The 22,542-nt window shown below is 41.0% G+C and overlaps 1 protein-coding gene across 1 annotated transcript in view; it reads left to right on the forward strand.

Moving 5' to 3' along the window:
- avl9 (AVL9 homolog (S. cerevisiase)) overlaps positions 1-22,203 on the forward strand; it is a 35,394-nt gene extending 13,191 nt beyond the window's left edge. The window contains exons 4-17 of the mRNA XM_055150725.1: positions 1,091-1,162; positions 3,127-3,216; positions 4,455-4,521; positions 4,615-4,655; positions 4,733-4,771; positions 4,862-4,931; positions 6,253-6,513; positions 7,370-7,629; positions 9,429-9,563; positions 10,669-10,888; positions 12,175-12,292; positions 14,592-14,645; positions 17,528-17,616; positions 18,779-22,203. Of these exons, the coding sequence (XP_055006700.1) occupies positions 1,091-1,162; positions 3,127-3,216; positions 4,455-4,521; positions 4,615-4,655; positions 4,733-4,771; positions 4,862-4,931; positions 6,253-6,513; positions 7,370-7,629; positions 9,429-9,563; positions 10,669-10,888; positions 12,175-12,292; positions 14,592-14,645; positions 17,528-17,616; positions 18,779-18,921 (1,659 nt within the window). The 3' untranslated portion in view covers positions 18,922-22,203. The remainder of the gene's footprint in view (positions 1-1,090; positions 1,163-3,126; positions 3,217-4,454; positions 4,522-4,614; positions 4,656-4,732; positions 4,772-4,861; positions 4,932-6,252; positions 6,514-7,369; positions 7,630-9,428; positions 9,564-10,668; positions 10,889-12,174; positions 12,293-14,591; positions 14,646-17,527; positions 17,617-18,778) is intronic.
- The last annotated feature ends 339 nt before the right edge of the window (positions 22,204-22,542 follow it).

The following is a 22,542-nucleotide window of genomic DNA, read 5'->3' on the forward strand; positions in this document are numbered from 1 at the left end:
GATAATGATTCGTTTTTTCAGTTTTTGATTTTGTGTTTAAATGAAAAATGGAAAAAAAACAGATAACGACCGTTTCCCGTTTACGTGACTTCTGTGACTGAGATGTCGGACTGCCGGAACCAGACCGGGACTGAGACCGGTCCTGGACCAGACCGGGACTGAGACAGAGACCAGACCAGGACCAGAGCGGGACTGAGACCAGACTGAGACCAGACTGAGACCAGACTGAGACCAGACTGAGACCAGACTGAGACCAGACTGAGACCAGACTGAGACCAGACTGAGACTAGACTCAGACCAGACTCAGACCAGGACCAGACCAAGGCTGAGATCAGAACTGAGGCTGAGATCAGAACTGAGGCTGAGATCAGAACTGAGGCTGAGATCAGAACTGAGGCTGAGATCAGAACTGAGGCTGAGATCAGAACTGAGGCTGAGATCAGAACTGAGGCTGAGATCAGAACTGAGGCTGAGATCAGACTGAGACTGGACCGGACCAGACCGGGACCAGACCGGACCAGACCGGACCAGACCGGACCAGACCGGACCAGACCGGGACCAGACCGGGACCAGACCTGGACCAGACCGGAGGGTGGGCCAGAGCTCGAAGCTGAGGCTCGGAGTCAAAGCTCAGAGTCCGCTGTGGTCTCGGTCTGGTCCCGGACCTGGATCAGTCCTGGTTCAGTCTGTATGCAGTGCAAAAGTCCGACATCTCAGTCACGGAAGTCACGTAAACGGGAAACGGCCGTTATCCGTTTTTTTCCGTTTTTCATTTAAAGACAAAATCGAAAACTGAAAAAACGAATCATTATCTGTTTTTTCATTTTGGTTTTAGAGACAAAAATGAAATGAAGAAAATTGTTGTTTTTTGTTTTCTTATTTTTGGTTTTATTTTGAAAAATGAATGAATAATGACACACGGATTCTCTGTCCACATTTTCTGCTTTTATGACACTGACCTCATGACCTGAATGTTTTTTGAGGTCAGTTTTGCAGAATATGTTTCATTTATTCTCAAGGATGTAAGAACTAAAGATCTAGATAAATGTAAAATGTTATTAAATTTTCCTGGTGTGTTTTCTGTGTCCAGACTCTGAAGGTGAGACAGGCCGACGTGACCAGAGAGACGGTCCAGAAGAGCGTCTGTGTCCTCAGCCGAGTGGTGAGGATTATATTTGGAGCTACTCATTTTAAAGCTGCACTGTGTCACTTTCCTGCTGGACGGTCTGATACTTGCTCGTCTCCATGGAGATGTTATTGCTCTGTCTGGAAAATTGAGCAATATGGGATTAAACCTGTTTATCTTGGATTTATTTAGCTCCAGCCGCTTATTTTAGAAACACTGTCGTCTACTTGTTTCTATGGAGACGTCACTGCTCTGCCTGGAATGTTCCGCAGTGTGACTTTAAACAGCTCGACTTTACATTTATTCAATCACAGGTGCAGGTTTTACAGCTTGAAAATTGCTAGAAAAACAAACATTCTGACTGTGAGTGGGGGTCGCCTCTCCACAGATCTGACATGTAACTTGATCTGGTTTGGTCGCCGTGGAGATAGAAAGGTTTAATGCCATACTGTGGAACATTACATACAAAATAATGACATCTGCATGGAGAAAGAAAAAGAAAAAGTTACACAAAACACCTTTAAACTTTCAGGATGTGACCCTTTTGTTTCCATGGAGACGTTAACAGTGTTGGGAAGGTTTAAAATAAAATGTAATCCCCTACAGATTACAGATTACACACCCCAAAATGTAATCTGTAACGTAATCCATTAAATTACTTAAAGTGAGTAATGTAATCTGAATACTTTGGATTACTTGATTTGCTGTAAAGAAGCAAAGACGAGGAAATCTTCACATATGAAGTTTTGTCTGATAAAAGAAAATAAAAAAGTCCAGACTTTACTGAACCAAATTAAAAATATTATTGATAGAAGACGAAGAAACACGTCCACACAGCAGGATTTAGTCCTGTTAAATCCTGGTTTAGTCCTGGTTTAGTCCTGGTTTAGTCCTGGTTTAGTCCTGGTTTAGACCTGGTTTAGACCTGGTTTAGACCTGGTTTAGACCTGGTTTAGTCCTGGTTTAGACCTGGTTTTAGTCCTGGCTTTAGTCCTGGTTTAGTCCTGGCTTTAGTCCTGGCTTTAGTCCTGGCTTTAGTCCTGTTTTAGTCCTGTTTTAGTCCTGTCTTAGTCCTGTCTTAGTCCTGTCTTAGTCCTGGTTTTAGTCCTGGTTTTAGTCCTGGTTTTAGTCCTGGTTTTAGTCCTGTCTTAGTCCTGTCTTAGTCCTGTCTTAGTCCTGTCTTAGTCCTGGTTTTAGTCCTGGTTTTAGTCCTGGTTTTAGTCCTGGTTTAGACCTGGTTTAGACCTGGTTTAGACCTGGTTTAGTCCTGTCTTAGTCCTGTCTTAGTCCGGTTTTAGTCCTGGTTTTAGTCCTGGTTTTAGTCCTGGTTTTAGTCCTGGTTTAGACCTGGTTTAGTCCTGTCTTAGTCCTGTCTTAGTCCTGTCTTAGTCCTGGTTTTAGTCCTGGTTTTAGTCCTGGTTTTAGTCCTGGTTTAGTCCTGGTTTAGTCCTGTCTTAGTCCTGGTTTTAGTCCTGGTTTTAGTCCTGGTTTTAGTCCTGTTTTAGTCCTGGTTTAGACCTGGTTTTAGTCCTAGTTTTAGTCCTGGTTTTAGACCTGGTTTATGTAAAATGTAAAAACAGGAAAATCCCTCTGTGTAATCCATTTATTTCAACAAAGTAACTGTAATCCAATTACCACTCACTGAAACAGTAACTGTAACTGAATACAGTTACTCATAGTTTGTACTCTGATTACATGACTCCGGTACATGTAATCCGTTACTCCACAACACTGGACGTTAATGCCTTGCCTGAAATGTTCCACAGTACAGCATTAAACGTATGAGCCTCGCATTTATGACGTCTCCACAGATCTGACTTGTAATCTAGCTCTTTTACACATAATAAATGTAACATATAGAAGTATAATGTAGTATTGACATCTCCATGGAGACGAGCAGGTAAAATGTTCCATAGTGCATCTTTAGTGTTGTTTTTCATTCGGTCCTTTGTCTTTTTAACGTCGTTGTTGTTGTTGTTGTTGTTGTTGTTTTGTGGCAGCCTCTGTACGGTCTGCTCCAGGCCAAACTCCAGCTCATCACTCACGCCTACTTCGAGGAGAAAGACTTTTCACAGATCTCCATTTTAAAGGTTTGTCTTTTTAACTTTTCACTTTTAAAGGCGCTGTTCCTGATTTTTACTCTTTTAGAAACGTGTAAAACAGAACGGTCCGTGTACCATTTGTTCTTTTGAATTTCAATTAAGAACGAAAAAACAATAAAATGGGAAAACAGTTTGAAATACTTTTTTGATTGATGTTTAGACTTTGACTTTATTGATCCGCAAGGGAAATTATTTGGACACAGGAGCTCACACATCACAATATAATAACAAAGAGTAAAAAATATAAATGGTAATAATAAATTCTAAATAAGTAGCAAAAAAAGATAACAAATACATACTTTAAATTTAAATATTAGAAATAGAGGTCGAAATCTGTTTTTTGTTTGACTCTAAAGGCCTGTTTACACAAGAATGTAGAGACCCGGAGAACCAGTAGATGGTGGGACAACTTTGTGGAAGGAGGAGCTGATGAAAATACACAATCCAATTCCACACACTTTTGCGTCACCGTATGAACACAGATTTACTCCTGAAAACACTCGTCTAAACGCAGAATAAAAAGTGAAGATGCGACGCCACTTTTGCGTCTTCTGTTCAGACCAACATCGTATAAACGTAGACCAAAACGGAATAATGAAATAACAAACTGTTTTTAAATTTTGTTTTTTTAATTTAATTAAATTTTATTTATTTATTTTTATGTTATTTTTTATTAATTTATTAATTTATTTTTATATTATTATTATTATTTTTTTTTTGTATTTATTATTTTATTTGTATTTATTTATTTTTATTATTATTTTTTTATTCATTTATTTTTTATATAATTTTTTATTTTATTTATTTATTTTATTTTATTTGTATTTATTTATTTTTATATATTTTTATTTTATTGTATTTATTTATTTATTTTTTTATTTTAATTTATTTTATTTAATTTTATTTATGAATTTTTTTTATTGTAGTTTTTTTTATTGTTTATTGTTTTTTGATTGAAAGAACAATTTCATTTTAAACAGTTTGCAGTGGTCTAAAGTTCTTCGTCACTCACCTTCCTAAATATTCACGGTGATGAGTTTAGAAGAGCTTTGCAGTCAGAGCAACGTTAAGAGTGACTACCATGCTAACCGTGCACTTGCTGGACAGTTAATTGGAAAGTTTTGGTCAAATACACGGGGCAAAATTACAGCTACAGCGCCTTTTTTAAGCTTTTCTGTTTTATTAACTCGTTTTAAAGTCAAAATCTGTTTCGTCGTACGTTGCAGGAGCTGTACGATCACATGAACAGTTCTCTGAGAGGGTCGGCTCTGGAGGGATCACAAGTTTACCTCGGTACAAAAACTGTTCACTGCTTCATCTGACCATCTGACCCTCTCCTCTTCATCCTCTTCATCTTCTGACCGTGTCTCTTGTTTTTAATTTCAGGTTTATCACCGAGAGATTTAATTTTGCACTTTCAACACAAGGTAAAACATTTAAAACATAAAAACTCACAAAAATAATAAATATAATGTTGACGGTTGTTGACTCTTTGCTCTTTTAGATCCTTATCTTATTTAAACTTATTTTGCTGGAAAAGAAGGTAAGATTTGTGTAGTTATAGATTAAAATTATTTCGTTAAATATAATTACACATGATAATAACCAGTGTATTTGCGTCTTCTGTTTTTAGGTTTTGTTTTACGTGTCTCCGGTGAACAGACTGGTGGGAGCCCTCATGACCGTTCTGTCACTGTTTCCAGGTCAGAACTTTGAAAATATATTAAAAAGTTTACTTCAAAATAAGGCTGGCGATACGGTTTTATTTGGCAGTTCAATGTTTATTCCGTTAGAAAAGTCTCATTAAAACGTTTGCGAAACCAAAATCTGATTATTTTTCATTTCAGAACTATAACTGTATTGTTTTTTTTTCTGTCTTAAAATCGTGAAAAACAAAACTAGTTCATTGTAAACGGTTTGCAGTGATCCAGAGTTCTTCCTCACTTCCTTCTGCATTCAGAGCGTCTGAATTATCCACAGAGATGAGTTTAGAAGAGCTTTTAACAACACGTTTGTTTGTGCTTTCACAATAATGAGCGACAAATGGCATGCTAACGTGCACTACCTGATTCTTGGACAATTAAATGTTTTATAATTAGATGCAGACAGAACACAGTAGACCACACGACAATGTTTTTGGTTGAAATGGACCTGGTTTAAACCTGGTTTAGTCCTGGTTTAGACCTTGTTTAAACCTGGTTTAGTCCTGGTTCAGTCCTGCTTTAGACTTGCTTTAGACCTGCTTTAGACCTGCTTTAGAGCTGCTTTAGACCTGGTTTTGTCCTGGTTTACTCCTGCTTTGGACCTGCTTTAAACTTGGTTTCGTCCTGGTTTCGTCCTGGTTTCGTCCTGGTTTCGTCCTGGTTCAGTCCTGGTTTATTCCTGGTTCAGTCCTGCTTTGGACCTGCTTTAGAGCTACTTAAGACCTGGTTTAGTCCTGCTTTAGACCTGCTTTAGACCTGCTTTAGAACTACTTTAGACCTGGTTTTGTCCTGGTTTTGTCCTGGTTTACTCCTGCTTTAGACCTGCTTTAGACCTGCTTTAGACCTGCTTTAGACCTGCTTTAGAGCTACTTTAGACCTGGTTTTGTCCTGGTTTACTCCTGCTTTAGACCTGCTTTAAACCTGGTTTCGTCCTGGTTTCGTCCTGGTTTCGTCCTGGTTTTGTCCTGGTTTTGTCCTGGTTTAGACCTGGACCACAGAGGGATTACACAGATATAAATAAGGCCACATGGGAATACAAAAGAAAATTCAACCATTTAAAGTTGAAAATCACATTCTGTTGTCTAAAGAGTTTATTTATTTTTTATTATCATCATGGTAGAGGAAGCATCTCCAACCTTTTTTCTCCCGTCAGCTCCTTTATGAAACAAAAACGCCAGAGAGCTACAGATTTCAGCAGTCGTAAAGAAACTGAGTAAATATTAGTCTTGGCGAGTCTTAGATTAGAACAGTTAGATGCTTAAAAACATAAACCATTAACCATTTATCGATCAAATTTAAGTTTTTGTTCTCGTTTGTGTAGGTTTGGTGGAGCACGGCCTCGTCGACTCGTCTCACTACAAACCCAGGAGCAGTATCTCTGAGGACACCGGTGTGACGCCCGAAAGCGGCTCCGCGGCAGAAGAGTTTGTGTCCGTTTCCGTCACCGACCTATCAGAGCATGAGGGGGGCGGGACCACGGGGAAGCCCACCAATCAGAGGCCAGAGAGGCGGGAGGGGGCCGACACAGCGACCAATCAGAGGCAGACGACACATACAGGAGCTAATGGAGACAGTAATGGAGGTACTAATAATACTACTATTACTACTACTACTACTACTACTACTACTACTACTACTACTACTACTACTACTACTACTGCTACTACTGCTACTATTAATACTACTACTATTATTAATACTACTACTGCTACTACTACATTGACTACTAATACTCTTACTATTCTAATTAGAAAAACTTGGTTGAAATGTGCAGTGACTAAACCAGGACTAAACCAAGACGAGGACTACACCAGGTCTAAATCAAGACCTAAACCAAGACTATACCAAGACCTAAACCAGAACTAAACCCGGTCTAAACCAAGGCCAAACCAAGGCCAAACCAAGGCCAAACCAAGGCCAAACCAAGGCCAAACCAAGGCCAAACCAAGGCCAAACCAAGGCCAAACCAAGGCCAAACCAAGACTGGGACTACACCGGGACTACACCGGGACCAAATCAGGACTACACCAGGACTAAACCAAAACCAAACCAGGCCCAAACCAGGCCTCGACCAGGACCCAACCAAGTCTAATCTAGGACTAAATCAAGACTAAATCAAGACTAAATCAAGACTAAATCAAGACTAAATCAAGACTAAATCAAGACTAAATCAAGACTAAATCAAGACTAAATCAGGGCCAAACAAAGACCACATCAAGAACAGGACTACACCAGGACTACACCAGGTTTAATCTAGGACTAACCAAGACCAACCGAGGACTAAGCCAAGCCTAAACCAAGTCTACAGAAGGTCCAAACCAGGACTAGACCAAGGCTAGACCAGGACTACACCAGGTCTAGTAGTTACAAAAATCAAAGTTCTAGTCACATCTTGTATAAAATCCTGTATTTAAATTGATAATATTTCTTTTTTCCAGAGAGTTCGTTCCTGAAGCCTCCGTCCCGGACCTCGCCCGACTCCTCTGAGAGCGACTGGGAGACTCTGGACCCCAGTGTTCTAGACGAGACCAAAGACCAGACCTCAGACCAGACCGAGCAGATCCCGGACGCCTTTGAGTCTCCGGCCGGGACGCCCATCACGTCTCAGCCTCTGGGGGGCGCCGGAGGAGTGAGTCAGGGGCTGGTGTCCGGACTGGAGGAGGATCAGTACGGACTCCCACTCGCCATTTTCACCAAGGTACAACTGGACTTTATTTTTATTATCACAGAATAAACTCATCTGACATGGTTTACAGGATGGTTTTTATTCTGAATTAAAATATTCTCCTTTTGAGTTTACATTAAAATAATAATTCTGAACTAATGTTTATATGGAAAACTCGTTAAATCACCGGGACCGGGACTGAGGACCGGGACTGAGGACCGGGACTGAGGACCGGGACTGAGGACCGGGACTGAGGACCGGGACTGAGGACCGGGACTGAGGACCGGGACTGAGGACCGGGACTGACCTATTTAGTCCTGGTGTAGTCCTGTTTTAGTCCTGGGATCATTCATCATTTTCATGAAATGAAATGAAATTAAAATAAAATAAAAAAATTAATTTAAATTAATTTAAATAAATGTAATTAAAATAAATAAATAATAAAATAATAATAAAAAAAAAATACAATTAAAAAACAAAAAAAAATTATTATTATTATTATTATTATTAAACATATAAAAATATAATAAAATTATAAAATAAAAATAAAATAAATTAATATTTTTTTTTTTATTTAAGTCTGAATAAAAATGAATTCCAATTTAAAAAGTCCATGTAAACACTTAATTCCTGATAAAAATGATTATTCGGACTTAATTCTGAAGTAAGCTGGTGGTTTATTCCGATTTTAAAGCTGAATGAATTTCTTCCTGGATCATGTTTCTCGTTTATTTTTGTTAAAAATAATGCCAGTGGTTCAGTTCATGTTCGTTGTGTCGCTCTTCTGACGCGATCCGGATGATCCGGCTCCACCAGTCCTGTCTTTGGACTTTCATCCACGTCTCTTTGGATATTTGAGCGGGATGTGGGAGTGGGCTGAGGTAGAGCAGCCGACGTAAATCTGTTTGTGTCTCTGTCCAATCAGAACCTTCCCCACCCCCAGACGCCGAGTCCAATGAATCAAATAAAAACGATTTAACGAGTTTTCCATGTAAACCTCATTTCAGAATTATTATTTCCATGCAAACAATTAATTTGGAAGTAAAAACATCATGTAAAAGTTGCCATTGTTTCTCCAGTGTTAGAGTGTTTTTATTTTTTGTCCTGGGTTTATTTTTCAGGGTTATAGTGTTTTTATTTTTTGTCCTGGGTTTATTTTCCAGGGTTATAGTGTTTTTATTGTTTGTCCTGGGTTTATTTTCCAGGGTTATAGTGTTTTTATTTTTTGTCCTGGGTTTATTTTTCAGGGTTATAGTGTTTTTATTTTTTGTCCTGGGTTTATTTTTCAGGGTTATAGTGTTTTTATTTTTTGTCCTGGGTTTATTTTCAGGGTTATAGTGTTTTTATTGTTTGTCCTGGGTTTATTTTCCAGGGTTATAGTGTTTTTATTTTTTGTCCTGGGTTTATTTTCCAGGGTTATAGTGTTTTTATTTATTGTCCTGGGTTTATTTTTCAGGGTTATAGTGTTTTTATTGTTTGTCCTGGGTTTATTTTCCAGGGTTATAGTGTTTTTATTGTTTGTCCTGGGTTTATTTTCCAGGGTTATAGTGTTTTTATTTGTTTGTCCTGGGTTTATTTTCCAGGGTTATAGTGTTTTTATTGTTTGTCCTGGGTTTATTTTCCAGGGTTATAGTGTTTTTATTGTTTGTCCTGGGTTTATTTTCCAGGGTTATAGTGTTTTTATTGTTTGTCCTGGGTTATTTTCCAGGTTATAGTGTTTTTATTGTTTGTCCTGGGTTTATTTCCAGGGTTATAGTGTTTTTATTGTTTGTCCTGGGTTTATTTTCCAGGGTTATAGTGTTTTTATTGTTTGTCCTGGGTTTATTTTCCAGGGTTACCTGTGTCTGCCGTACATGGCTCTGCAGCAGCACCACCTCCTGTCAGACGTCTCCATCAGAGGATTTGTGGCCGGAGCAACAAACATCCTGTTCAGACAACAGCGCCACCTCAGCGATGTGGTCATAGAGGTGAGTCTTAAAATAATGGTCTTGTCCTGATTTAGTCCTGGTTTGGTCCTGGTTTGGTCCTGGTTTGGTCCTGGTTTGGTCCTGGTTTGGTCCCGGTCTAGAGCGCTTTCTCATTTGGACATAGGCCACATCAACGTTGAGAATTCGTAACTAATCCTGGACTAAACCAGGACTAAAGCAGGTCTACATCTGGACTAAAGCAGGTCTACATCTGGACTAAAGCAGGTCTACATCTGGACTAAAGCAGGTCTACATCTGGACTAAAGCAGGTCTACATCTGGACTAAAAAAGGACTAAAGCAGGTCTACATCTGGACTAAAAAAGGACTAAAGCAGGTCTTCGTCTGGACTAAAAAAAAGGACTAAAGCAGGTCTACTTCTGGGCCAAAACAGGACTAAAGCAGATCTTCATCTGGACTAAAACAGGACTATCTGGACTAAATTGATTTAATCCAGTTGAAAGTGTGAGTTTAGTCCTGTTTTAGTCCTGTTTTAGTCCTGGTTCAGTCCTGGTTTAGTCTATATTGGGGTACAGGATTAAACCAGGACTGGTTTAGGACTAGACCAGAGTGAGTTAGGACTAAATTAGAACTGAACCACGACCAGGACTTGACCAGGACTCGACCAGATCACACACTGTAGACTAAACTAGGTCTACTCTAAACCAGGACTGAACCAGGACTGAACCAGGACTGAACCAGGACTGAACCAGGACTGAACCAAGACTGAACCAAGACTGAACCAAGGACTGAACCAAGGACTAAACCAGGGACTAAACGAAGACTAAACCAGAACTGAGCCAGGGACTAAACCAGGGACTAAACGAAGACTAAACCAGAACTGAGCCAGGGACTAAACCAGGGACTAAACGAAGACTAAACCAGAACTGAGCCAGGGACTGAACCAGGGACTGAACCAGGGACTAAGCCAGGGACTAAGCCAGGGACTAAACCAGGGACTAAACCAGGGACTAAACCAGGGACTAAACCAGGGACTGAACCAGGGACTGAACCAGGGACTGAACCAGGGACTGAACCAGGGACTGAACCAGAGAAAAAATCGGACTCAACCCAGACTTAAACTTCTTTCCGTCTGTTTGTTTTGAGGTGGACGAGGCCCGGATCCAGACCCAGGACCCGGAGCTGCGCCGGGCTTTGGCTCTGACCACGGCGGACCTGAGATTCGTGGATTATTTGGTGAAACACGTGACGGAGAACCGAGACGACGTGTTTCTGGACGGGACGGGCTGGGAGGGAGGAGACGAGTGGATCCGGGCTCAGTTCACTCTGTACCTGCACTCTCTGCTGGCGTCGGCGCTGCACCAGGGTGAGGACTCAAACCGCACGCCGTCTAGATACAGGGACATGTCTGACCCGCTACACGACGAGATCCAGACAGGGAGTGAGCACGGGCGCGCTTCTGGATCCATCGACTCTGGCTCCAACTGAGTTTACGTTGAAAAATCGTCACAACTCTCTTCATTTTTTCTCTGGTTTTAGTGCTTTTTTAGTCCTGGTTTAGTCCTGGCTCAGTCTTGGTTCAGTCCTGATTTAGTTATGGTTTAGTCTTGGTTCAGTCCCGGTTTAGACCTGGTTTAGTCCCGTTATTTTTCTGGTTCAGTCGAGGTTTTTCTGTTTTTTCTCTGGTTTAGTCCAGGTTTAGTCCTACTTTAGTTCTAGTTTTTCTCTGGTTTAGTCCTAAGTTCAGTAAGTTTAGTGTTTGTTTAGTCCTAGTCTAGTCCTAGTTTAGTCCTAGTTCAGTCCTAGTTTAGACCTGGTTTAGACCTGGTTTAGTCCTGGTTTAGACCTGGTTTAGACCTGGTTTAGACCTGGTTTAGACCTGGTTTAGACGTGGTTTAGACGTGGTTTAATCCTGGTTTAGTCCCGTTATTTTTCTGGTTTAGACCTGGTTTAGTCCTAGTTCAGTCCTAATTCAGACCTGGTTTAGACCTGGTTTAGACCTGGTTTAGTCCTGGTTTAATCCTAGTTTAGTCCTGGTTTAGACCTGGTTTAGTCCTGGTTTAGTTCTGTTTTTTTTCTGGTTTAGTTCCTGTTTAGTCCCGGTTCAGTCCCGGTTCTGTCCTGGTTTAGTTTCCGGGTTTAGTGTTTGTTTACTCCTAGTCTAGTCCTAGTTTAGTCCTGGTTTAGTCCTAGTTTAGTCCTGGTTTAGTCTGGGTTTAGTTCGGGTTTAGTCCAGGTTTGGTCTATGTTTGGACTGTGTTTGGTCTGGGTTTAGTCCTAGTTTAGTCCAGGTTTAGGGCTGGTTTAGTCTTATTTTAGTCCAGGTTTGGTCCTGGTTTAGTTCTAGTTTAGTTCTGGTTTCGACTTGATTTAGACCTGGTTTAGTCCTGTTTTTTCCTTGGTTTAGTCCTAGTTAAGTCCTTGTTTAGTCCTGGTTTAGTCCTGGTTTAGTCCTGGTTTAGTCCTGGTTTAGTCCTGTTTAGTCCTGGTTTGCACATTAAACATGTTTATTTCTCTTATAGTTTTATATTTTCTCTCCTCGTCTTCGTCCGTCTCAGCGTCTTTGTGCTGTGACTCTGTTTGGTCTTAAATCACATTAAAATAAAGATAATTCAATTGTCCGTTTCCTGTTTGTTTTCTTCTTGTGTGCAGATAACGAGCGTCTCTTAGCGGACTACGGCGCCCCCTTCATCACCGCCTGGAAAATGACACACAATTATCGAGTCTGGATCAGCAACAAACACCCGGGGATGACGCACATCACTGCAGGGTAACACACTCCGCTCTGACTTTACAAACACTCACCGTCAGTTTAAAATATGTTTGACAAACTCCACGAGCAGCAACGGTTTCATCTCGTCAGCGAAATGAAACCTCGAGACTTTTGTGGGTTTCACAAACTGAGAATTTGTCAGTCCAGGTTTAGTCCTAGTTTAGTCCTGGTTTAGTCCTGGTTTAGTCCTATTTTTTCTCTGGTTTAGTCCTAGTTTAGTCCTGGTTTAGTTCTGGTTTAGTCCTGGTTTAGTCCTGGTTTAGTTCTATTTTTTCTCTGGTTTAGTCCTAGTTTAGTCCTGGTTTAGTTCTATTTTTTCTCTGGTTTAGTCCTAGTTTAGTTCTGGTTTAGTCCTGCTTTAATTCTGGTTCAGTCCTGGTTTAGTGCTGGTTTAGTCCTGGTTTAGTTCTGATTTAGTCCTGATTTAGTCCTAGTTTAGACTTGGTTTAGTCCTGGTTTAGACGTGGTTTAATCCTGGTTTAGTCCCGTTATTTTTCTGGTTTAGTCCTGATTTAGTCCTTGTTCAGTCCTAGTTTAGACCTGGTTTAGTCCTAGTTCAGTCCTAATTCAGACCTGGTTTAGACCTGGTTTAGTCCTAGTTCAGTCCTAATTCAGACCTGGTTTAGACCTGGTTTAGTCCTGGTTTAGTCCTGGTTTAGTCCTAGTTCAGTCCTAGTTTAGACCTGGTTTAGACCTGGTTTAGTCCTGGTTTAGACCTGGTTTAGTTCTGGTTTAGTCCTGGTTCAGTCCCTGATTTAGTCCTGGTTTAGACCTGGTTTAGTCCTGGTTAAGACCTGGTTTAGTCCTGGTTTTAGTCCTGGTTTAGACCTGTTTTTAGTCCTAGTTTAGACGTGGTTTAGTCCTGGTTTAGACCTGGTTTAGTTCTGGTTTAGTCCTGGTTTAGTCCTGGTTTAGACCTGGTTTAGTCCCGTTATTTTTCTGGTTCAGTCCTGGTTTTTCTGTTTTTTCTCTGGTTTAGTCCAGGTTTAGTCCTACTTTAGTTCTAGTTTTTCTCTGGTTCAGTCCTGGTTCAGTCCTGGTTTAGTCCTGGTTTAGTCCTGGTTCAGTCCTGGTTCAGTGCTGGTTTAGTGCTGGTTAGTGCTGGTTTAGTGCTGGTTTAGTGCTGGTTCAGTCCTGGTTTAGTCTTAGTTTTTTCTCTGGTTCAGTCTTAGTTTTTGTCTGGTTCAGTCCTGGTTTTAGTCTTAGTTTTTCTCTGGTTTAGTCCTGGTTCAGTTCTGGTTCAGCCCTGGTTTAGTCCTGGTTCAGTCCTGGTTCAGTCCTGGTTCAGTCCTGGTTTAGTCCTGGTTTAGTCCTGGTTTAGTCCTGGTTCAGTCCTGGTTTAGTGCTGGTTTAGTCCTTGTTAGTCCTTGTTAGTCCTGGTTTAGTCCTGGTTTAGTCCTGGTTTAGTCCTGGTTTAGTCCTGGTTAGTCCTGGTTCAGTCCTGGTTCAGTCCTTTTAGTCCTGGTTTAGTCTGGTTTAGTCTGGTTTAGTCCTGGTTTAGTCCTGGTTCAGTCCTGGTTTAGTCTGGTTTTAGTCCTGGTTAGTCCTGGTTTAGTCTGGTTTAGTGCTGGTTTAGTCCTGGTTCAGTCCTGGTTTAGTCCTGGTTTAGTCCTGGTTTAGTCCTGGTTTAGTCCTGGTTTAGTCCTTGGTTTAGTCCTGGTTTAGTCCTGGTTCAGTCCTGGTTCAGTCCTGGTTTAGTCCTGGTTTAGTCCTGGTTTAGTCCTGGTTTAGTCCTGGTTTAGTGCTGGTTTAGTGCTGGTTTAGTCCTGGTTTAGTCCTGGTTTAGTCCTGGTTCAGTCCTGGTTTAGTCCTGGTTTAGTCCTGGTTTAGTCCTGGTTTAGTCCTGGTTTAGTCCTGGTTTAGTCCTGGTTCAGTCCTGGTTTAGTCCTGGTTTAGTCCTGGTTTAGTCCTGGTTCAGTCCTGGTTTAGTCCTGGTTTGCGCTCTACAAACGTGTGTTCCGATTCCTGATCTAGTCGCTGGAGAGAAATGAAATTGAGCCGAGACACTAAGTGACATCAGACTGACTCGTAATTTGCAGCTTTTATACAGAATAAGATCCCACAGAGACAAAGGGACGGAGGGAGGGCATCTGACACACACAGGGAGGGTGAATTAGTTTTAAATTGTGAACAGAACAATATCTGTAATCCCAATGTTCAGCTGGACGACTGCTGATTTGTCTTCTCATTGAATTTGTGAAACACTGAACTTTCTAACAACATTCTAACTTTTGTAAACAAACCAAATATTTTCAGATTTGAGGTTGAGTCTTTGTCGTTGTGGTTGTGGTTGCAGACACCCGTTCCAGGGACAGTACAGCGTGGCGGACGTCAAACTGCGACTCTCACAGTGAGTACGAGTCTGAAACAAAGACACAAGCTTCTTTTTAAAGCTGCATTATGTCACTTTTCTGGTAGAGGGTTGTTGCCGTGGAGGTATTACTGCTTTACCTACATGTTCCACAGTGTATTACAGTGCACAGTCAGAACGTCTGTTTTTCTGGGGTTTTTTGAGCTTTAAATCCACTTGTAACTGAATAAATGTAAAGTCGAGCTGTTTAATGTCACACTGTGGAACATTCCAGACAGAGCAGTGACGTAGCCATGGAAACAAGCAGGTGACGGACCCCCAACTGAAAAATTACACAGTTCTAGAGTGACCAGACCAGTTTTGAGCCTGTGTCCCGTGTCCCAGCAGATTTGTCCCAGTTTTATACAAGAAATGTCCCAGGTGTCTCTATTTTTGACCAATTTGAAAATACAGAAAAGAGTCATTCTACCTCAATTCACCCCAAAAAAAATTCCAGTTTGAACCCTCACATTGTCCAATTGCAAAGAAAATTGGTGTAAATTATATGTAAGTTACAACCAAGAAAGCCAAAATCTCAAATTTTAGTCTGATCAGAGTAGCTGCTGCTGAGATATCACTATTTAATTTGATCACTTTTTTGTGAAAATAGACGTGGACGCAGAATTTCAAACTGCATTTGGATATTTGACATGTCTTCTAGGTAAATTTGTGTGAAAATATAACAAATCTGGAGGGGTTTTCTTGATGTTGTAGTCGACATATAGGCCTAATTTTTTTCTGTTGGTGTCACTGAGGTCGGTTTTGTCCCTTAATGTCAATTTCAAGGTCAAAATATACGTCAAAAGTGATTTTATCTCAAAAATACTCACATGCTAAAACAGATTTGGATTCCTTATGATTTCCCCTTTTCAGTGTTGTGGAGTAACAGATTACATGTACCGGAGTTATGTAATCAGAGTACAAATGATGAGTAACTGTATTCAGTTACAGTTACTGTTTCAGTGAGTGGTAATTAGATTACAGTTACTTTGTTGAAATAAATCGATTACACAGCGGTATTTTCCTGTTTTCACATTTTGGGCTATATAACCCCCCCTTTTTATTTTTTTATTTTTTCCAGTAATTCCACTCATTGCTGGAAACTAAACCAGGTCTAAACCAGGTCTAAAAACCAGGACTAAAACAGGATTTAACAGGACTAAATCCTGCTGTGCGGACGTGTCTCCTCCTCCTTTATCAATAATATTTTTAATTTGGTTCAGTAACGTCTGGACTTTTTATTTTCTTTTATCAGACAAAACATTTTATGTTACGATGTCCTGGTCTTTGCTTCTCTACAGCAAACCAAGTAATCCAAAGTATTCAGATTACATTACTCACCTTAAGTAACTTAATGGATTCCGTTACAAACTACATTTTGGTGTGTGTAATCTGTAATCTGTAGGGGATTACATTTTAAAAGTCACCTTCCCAACACTGTCCCCTTTCCAGAGATACTTTGGTTTTTGATATTGGACCAGTAGTTGCTGAGTAAGTGCGATTTGAAATTCTGCGACCACGCAAAAAAGTGAAAAAATGAAATTGCGTTATCTCAGAAACTGTTGGTCTGATCAAACTAAAATGAGAAATTTTGGCTTTTCTACTGATGATTTACCTTTTATACCAAGATTCATCAAAGTTTGGTTTAATTCATTGGGTGAATTGAGGTGGACTGACCCAAAATCTGCCTAAAAACAAAAATGTGACTGTAGTGACTCACATTAGTGCCGAGTGCAGAGCAGTTTTCCTTTTATTCCGTGCTCGTTTCACTCGTTTTATTATTACCAACCACCAAAAACCAGACATGTCCCAGTTTTTGATTGTGAAAATCTGGTCACCGTACACATAGTGCAGCTTTAAACATCAAACAGAGCACGTCTTCCACCTGTGCTGCAGAATAAACTTGTAGTTTTAGCGTTAGTACATGTACACAGTGTCCCGCGTGTACAGTGAGGAAACTCTACACCCGCCGCTTTAGCCGCTAACACGCTAACACGCTAACACGCTCACGTTTCAGCCACTTCCTGGAAACGAAACCCGATCGAGTCCAGTGTGAATCATGAATAATGAGCTCCTCCACAGACACCAGCTAAAAATATTATCAACACGTCAGATTGGCAAAGGGAGGAACCACTGCTGAGGCGTTTGTAGTGTCTTGCCCGAGGACACAACCACGGCTTTCATCTGTGGGAGCTGGAATCACACCGACAACCTGTAGGTCACTCCATCTGACCGCTCAAACAGTAACAAACATTATAATAATAATCAGTGCATCAGTTTTATGTAACGCTTTTCTGGACACTCAGACGCCTTACAGATCACTGGTGGTAAACTTCTATTGTAGCCACAGCTGCCCTGGGACAGACTGACGGAAGAGCAGCGGCCAAACTGTGCCATCGGCCCCTCAGACCACACACTCCACTTTCATACTAAACAACATGAGTGAAGTGACACAACAACAGTTTTTTTGCGACTGGCGCCCTCCTGTGGCTCCTGATTCTCCCAGTGTCTCTCACCCAAGTCCTGCCCAGACTCTGAGCTTCTGAGATCTGACGGAATCAGACTTTGACAAACTGTTACGGCCACGAATGGTTATGGATTTTAGTGAAGGTGTGTGAAGTTTAAAAACACAGTGGAGCAGTTCCTGTGTTTTCTGTCTGAGAGAAGAGCTCAGCCTAAATGTGCAGAGTGTGTTAAACATGTGTGACTACACTGAAGAGGAAACGACATTAGAACAGAGATCAGAAAATAGAGTAATATGGACCCTTTAAAAGTCTGTCTCTTTAAACCCATGTTTGTTTGTTTGTTTGTTTGTGTTTTGTGTGTGTGTGTTGTGTGTGTGTTTGTTTGTGTGTGTGTGTGTGTGTTTGTTTGTGTCTCAGTTCGGTGCAGAACAGTGAAAGAGGAAAGAAGTTCGGAAACGCCATGATGACGACGAGCCGCAGCATGGTGCAGACGGGGAAGGCCGTCGGTGAGAAACTACACAAACATGATCATTTTACTTCAAGTCTGTTATGTCGGTTATAAACCGAAAGTTTTTAAGTGATCGATGGTCACGGTCACATTTTTACACAGCACATTTCCACCTTCAAAACTCTAAAAGTGCTTTTACAACAAGGAACCACTCACACATACATACACACACTCATACACCACAGTACACTGACACTGGGGATGAGGGGGTTCAGTGTCTTGCCCAAGGACACAACAACAGCATTCATCTGTGGGAGGTGGAATCACACCACAACGATGACGCGGCAAATACACCTATGACGCGTTTGACGTAGCAGAAAGTGCTTCGTAGCCGCCCCCCTCCCCCACTCCACCACCTCCACCACCTCCACCACCTCCGCCTCCACCCGCATCGTCTGACAATTCCACATGAACCTAAACAAAAGCGACAGCATAAGCTCATTGTTCTACGCTGCAGTGAACACAATATAATCAGTTTATCTAATAGTGTTTATTAATACTTTACCAATCAGTAATGTTCAGCTGATGTGGACTCGGTGCTTGAGCTTCGTGGTCCTCAAAGTCCTCGTCCGATTCCGGGTCCAACACATGTGGCTGAACACGCTGTATCTCCATAATGATTAAAAGTTTATTCCTGCCACTGTCAGGGTCACGTCTGTCTCCCCCTCCCTCCCTGAGACGGCGGAGGAAGGGCGGCTCACTCAGAGTCTACGTCACGTTTGGAGGGCGGAGCCTGTGCTTTCTCAGGACGGGGGAGGAGCAATAGTCGGACTTTCACAGTTCCTGGTCTGTGACCATCTCCAAGAATGTAATAGATGTTCCAAAACCCAAATTGAAGATACAATGTGAAAAGAGTTATTTTGCATGAGGTGGGCCCTTTAAAATATAAGTCGCACCAGAATAGAAGTCGCAAGAAACATCCAAACCATGAAAAAAAGTGAGAATTATAGTCCAAAAAATACAGTATTTTGTCAGAATTTTGAGTGTTTGAGTGATTTTACGAAGCCAACTTTTAAAATACTGTGCTGCAATCGTCATTATTTACAGATTTTACTGTTATATTTGCTCTTTACTACATAATTGTTTTAAAATTTCTCAAGAATCAACTGTTGGTTTAAATTTAGTTTTATTGTACCTTGTTGTTTTTTTTGTGTTTTCAGGTCAGTCTTTAGAAGGAGCTTTGACCAGCGCCAAATCCGCCATGTCTTCCTGGTTTTCCACGTTGGCCACGCCCTCCTCCATCACGCACCAATCAGAACCCTCCGCCCCGTCCACAGACGCGCCGACGGAAGCCCCGCAGTGACCAAAAAAAATCACCACAGCATCACCCACTACGACTTTACCCAGACAATCCCAGAGTCTCACTGCGCACGGACTCCATGAAGGAACGAGAAGGAACCAAGTCAGAATTTAGTTTTTAAGCGATTTCTCCGACGATGGGACGATGCATTTCCACTGTGAACCGAGACCCCGATTCTGCTGCAGATTTCAAGGTTTGTTTAGAAAAAGTGACTATTTTACTGACAAATGAAATTATTATTTTAAAAATAAACGTTATGCAGCATGTGGCACCTTTTTAAACGCGAATATTTACCGAAACACTGCCTCTGTTTGTTAAAATTGTTTGTGGAGGATGGTTAAAGGTCGGCGCGCTCACCCCGCAGCGAGGAGGTCTCAGGTTTGATTCCAGGAGGTCGAAGTTAAATTTTAAAGCGGGGGTATTGTGCAAAATCGATTTTTAAAAGTAATAATCCCTCGTCAAAAACACGTCTGAAGAGCTTTTTGACTTATCCATTTCCGTTTGAGTCATCTAGCGATCTCTCCAGCGTTCTATTCAAACCCTCTTTACGTTTTTTAGCTGTGAGATTCAGTACGAGGCTCCGCCCACAAGCCGACGTCACTCGTACGTCGTGTAATAAAACATCAGGACCAACTAAAGCGAGCGAAAAACGTTTACGATTTACCAAGTGATTAAAAAAAAAAAAAACTCATACAGTATACAGCCAGTTTTTAAAAAGGTTCACTGCGTAACTTTTCCAGTGGAAGTGTTTGCCGTTCGCTTGTCTCCATGGTGACGTTACTATTTTGCCTGGGATGTTCCACAGTACGGCATTAAACTTATAAGTTCAACTTTTTTACTAGATGTTTTTATTTGTCTTAAATCTCTTGATAAACATGTGTTATTACTTTGAGTGGGCTCGCCTCTCCACAGATCTGTCCTGTAACTTGGTTCGGGTTGCGTCATCTACTTGTCTCCATGGAGGCTTTACCGCTTTGCCTGGAATGTTCCACAGTATGGAAATAAACTTAAAAATCCAAGTTTTTTACGGGATATTTTTTAATTTCTTGATAAACATGTGTTATTACTGTGAGTGGGCTCGCCTCTCCACAGATCTTTGTAGTATAATCTGCTTGTCTCCATGGTGACGTTACCGCTTTGCTTGGAATGTTCCGCAGTATGGCATTAAACATAATCCCTGTATCGTTCTTTCATTCGTTTTTCAAAATAAAACCAAAAATAAGAAAACGAAAAAAAAAAACTATTTTCTTTTCATTATTTGTCTCCAAAACCAAAATGAAAAAACAGATAATGATTCGGGTTTTTTTTTCAGTTTTTGATTTTGTGTTTAAATGAAAAATGGAAAAAACGGAGAACGGACTGAACCAGGACTGAACCAGGACTGAACCAGGACTGAACCAGGACTAAACCAGGACTAAACCAGGACTAAACTGGGCCCAGAGTTACGCCTGCATAAACTTCCAGGTGTTCAGGACTGAGACTGGGACCAGGCTGGGACCAGAACTGAGACTGGGACCATGACCAAAACTGAGACGGGGACTAAGACCCGGATCATATTGGGACAAGACCGGAAGTGAGACCGGAAGTGAGACCGGAAGTGAGACCGGAAGTGAGACCGGAAGTGAGACCGGGACTGAGACCGGGACTGAGACCGGGACTGGTTTAGTCCTGGTTCTGTCCATTATCCATTTTTTACATTTTCAAAAAACTAAAAATCAACCAAAATCAAAAACTTTAAAAAATTAATCATTATCTGTTTTTCATTTTGGTTTTGGAGACAAATAATGAACAAAACTGTTGTTTTTTCATTTTCTTATATTTGGTTTTATTTTGAAAAACAAATGAACGAACGACACACGGATGAACCAGACAGATCCTGCTTTTTTACTCGACGTTTTTCTTCTTCTTCTCAGCTCTTGATAATCGTGTTCTTACTGTGAGTGCGCTCGCCTCTCCGCAGATCTGCCCTGTAACCTGAGCTAGATAATAATGCCACACTGTGGAACATTCCAGGCAAACTGAAAGAGGGACGTTGAAACTGAAGGTGGCAGGCAGGAGATCTTCCTCTAGAAAAGTTACGCAGTGCAGCTTTAAGCCGTTTCTCGCCATGTCTGAGGTTTTCAACACTAACGTAACCACGACCGTTTAGTTTTAACGTCTTTTAACGTTGATATTGTCGACCTTCTGAACCTAAAAATATATCGAAAATGTAGAATTTTTGGTGTTGAAATCATGTTACTGTCGTGAAATCGTTGTTTCATGTTTTAGTCACTGGAGTCGACCTGAAACGATGCACCTTCTTTGCACAGAACGACCGTTAAAATGACAAATATTACACCTTTGATTTATTTTTATTTTTTTTCACATCAGTCGGAAGTGTCTCGATGTAGGTTTGTGGAACTTCCGGTTAAAGGTTTTCTGTGTAAATGTGTAAATGTGTGTGTAAATGTGTGTCGTTTTCTCCAGCAGCTTCATAAATCTGCCCCATCACCAAATCTTCAACCAACAAACTCCACAAAGGATAAACATTCTTCACTTTTGATTCGATATATTTCAAATCGATTCGATACGGATCAATAAAAAATAAAGTCTAAGTCATGTCTGTGATACTAAAAGTTAAACCACTTCTTCTTGTACAAAGTGAATATGAAACACAAACATTTTAATCATCAAAACAGTGAAAATGTCAAATGTGTCACATAAACAAGTTTCTTTCCTCTAAACAAACAACAAAACTGTAGCTCTGTAACTAAATAATTGATTGAAATAAACCAAAAAAATCTTCTTGGAGATATATCGATACGATATTTCGATGTTTTTTTTGTTTTTTTTTTTGCACAGCCTTGTCCAGAGTCCTGCACCAGGTCGAGTTAATAGTTGCTGAAACGGGCGGGTTTTAACATTCTGGAATTTTATGGGTGGGTCGTGATTACACACGGGCGGGTCAGGACTAAACCAGGACTAAACCAGGACTAAACCAGGACTAATCTTGGACTTAGGAGAGAGAATCCCAAGCCCAAGGAGCAGATGCACTTACCTCTATGGAGCATGAAGCTCTGAGCCCGTCCTTTCACAGTCACCCAACGGTCTACACGGGCGCACCTCTGAGTCCGTCCCGATAGTGAGTCCTAGTTCAGGCCTGTTTTAGTTCCGTTTTAGTCCTAGTTTAGTCCTGTTTTAGTCCTACGTCAGGCCTTGTTTAGTCCTGGTTTAGTCCTAGTTCAGGCCTGTTTTAGTTCCGTTTTAGTCCTAGTTTAGTCCTGTTTTAGTCCTACTTCAGCCTTGTTTAATCCTGGTTTAGTCCTAGTTCAGGCCTTTTAGTTTGTTTAGTCCTGTTTAGTCCTTAGTCAGCCTTGTTTAGTCCTGGTTTAGTCCTAGTTCAGGCTGTTTTAGTTCCGTTTTAGTCCTAGTTTAGTCCTTTTTAGTCCTACGTAGGCCTTGTTAGTCCTGGTTTAGTCCTAGTTCAGGCCTGTTTTAGTTCCGTTTTAGTCCTAGTTTAGTCCTGTTTTAGTCCTACGCCAGGCCTTGTTTAGTCCTGGTTTAGTCCTAGTTCAGGCCTTGTTTAGTCCTGGTTTAGTCCTAGTTCAGCCCTTGTTAGTCCTGGTTTAGTCCTAGTTCAGGCCT

This window comes from Boleophthalmus pectinirostris, unplaced genomic scaffold (genome assembly GCF_026225935.1).
Source record: "Boleophthalmus pectinirostris isolate CB_2022bp ecotype Guang Dong unplaced genomic scaffold, ASM2622593v1 HiC_scaffold_15, whole genome shotgun sequence".
NCBI classification, from domain to species: Eukaryota; Metazoa; Chordata; class Actinopteri; order Gobiiformes; family Gobiidae; genus Boleophthalmus; species Boleophthalmus pectinirostris.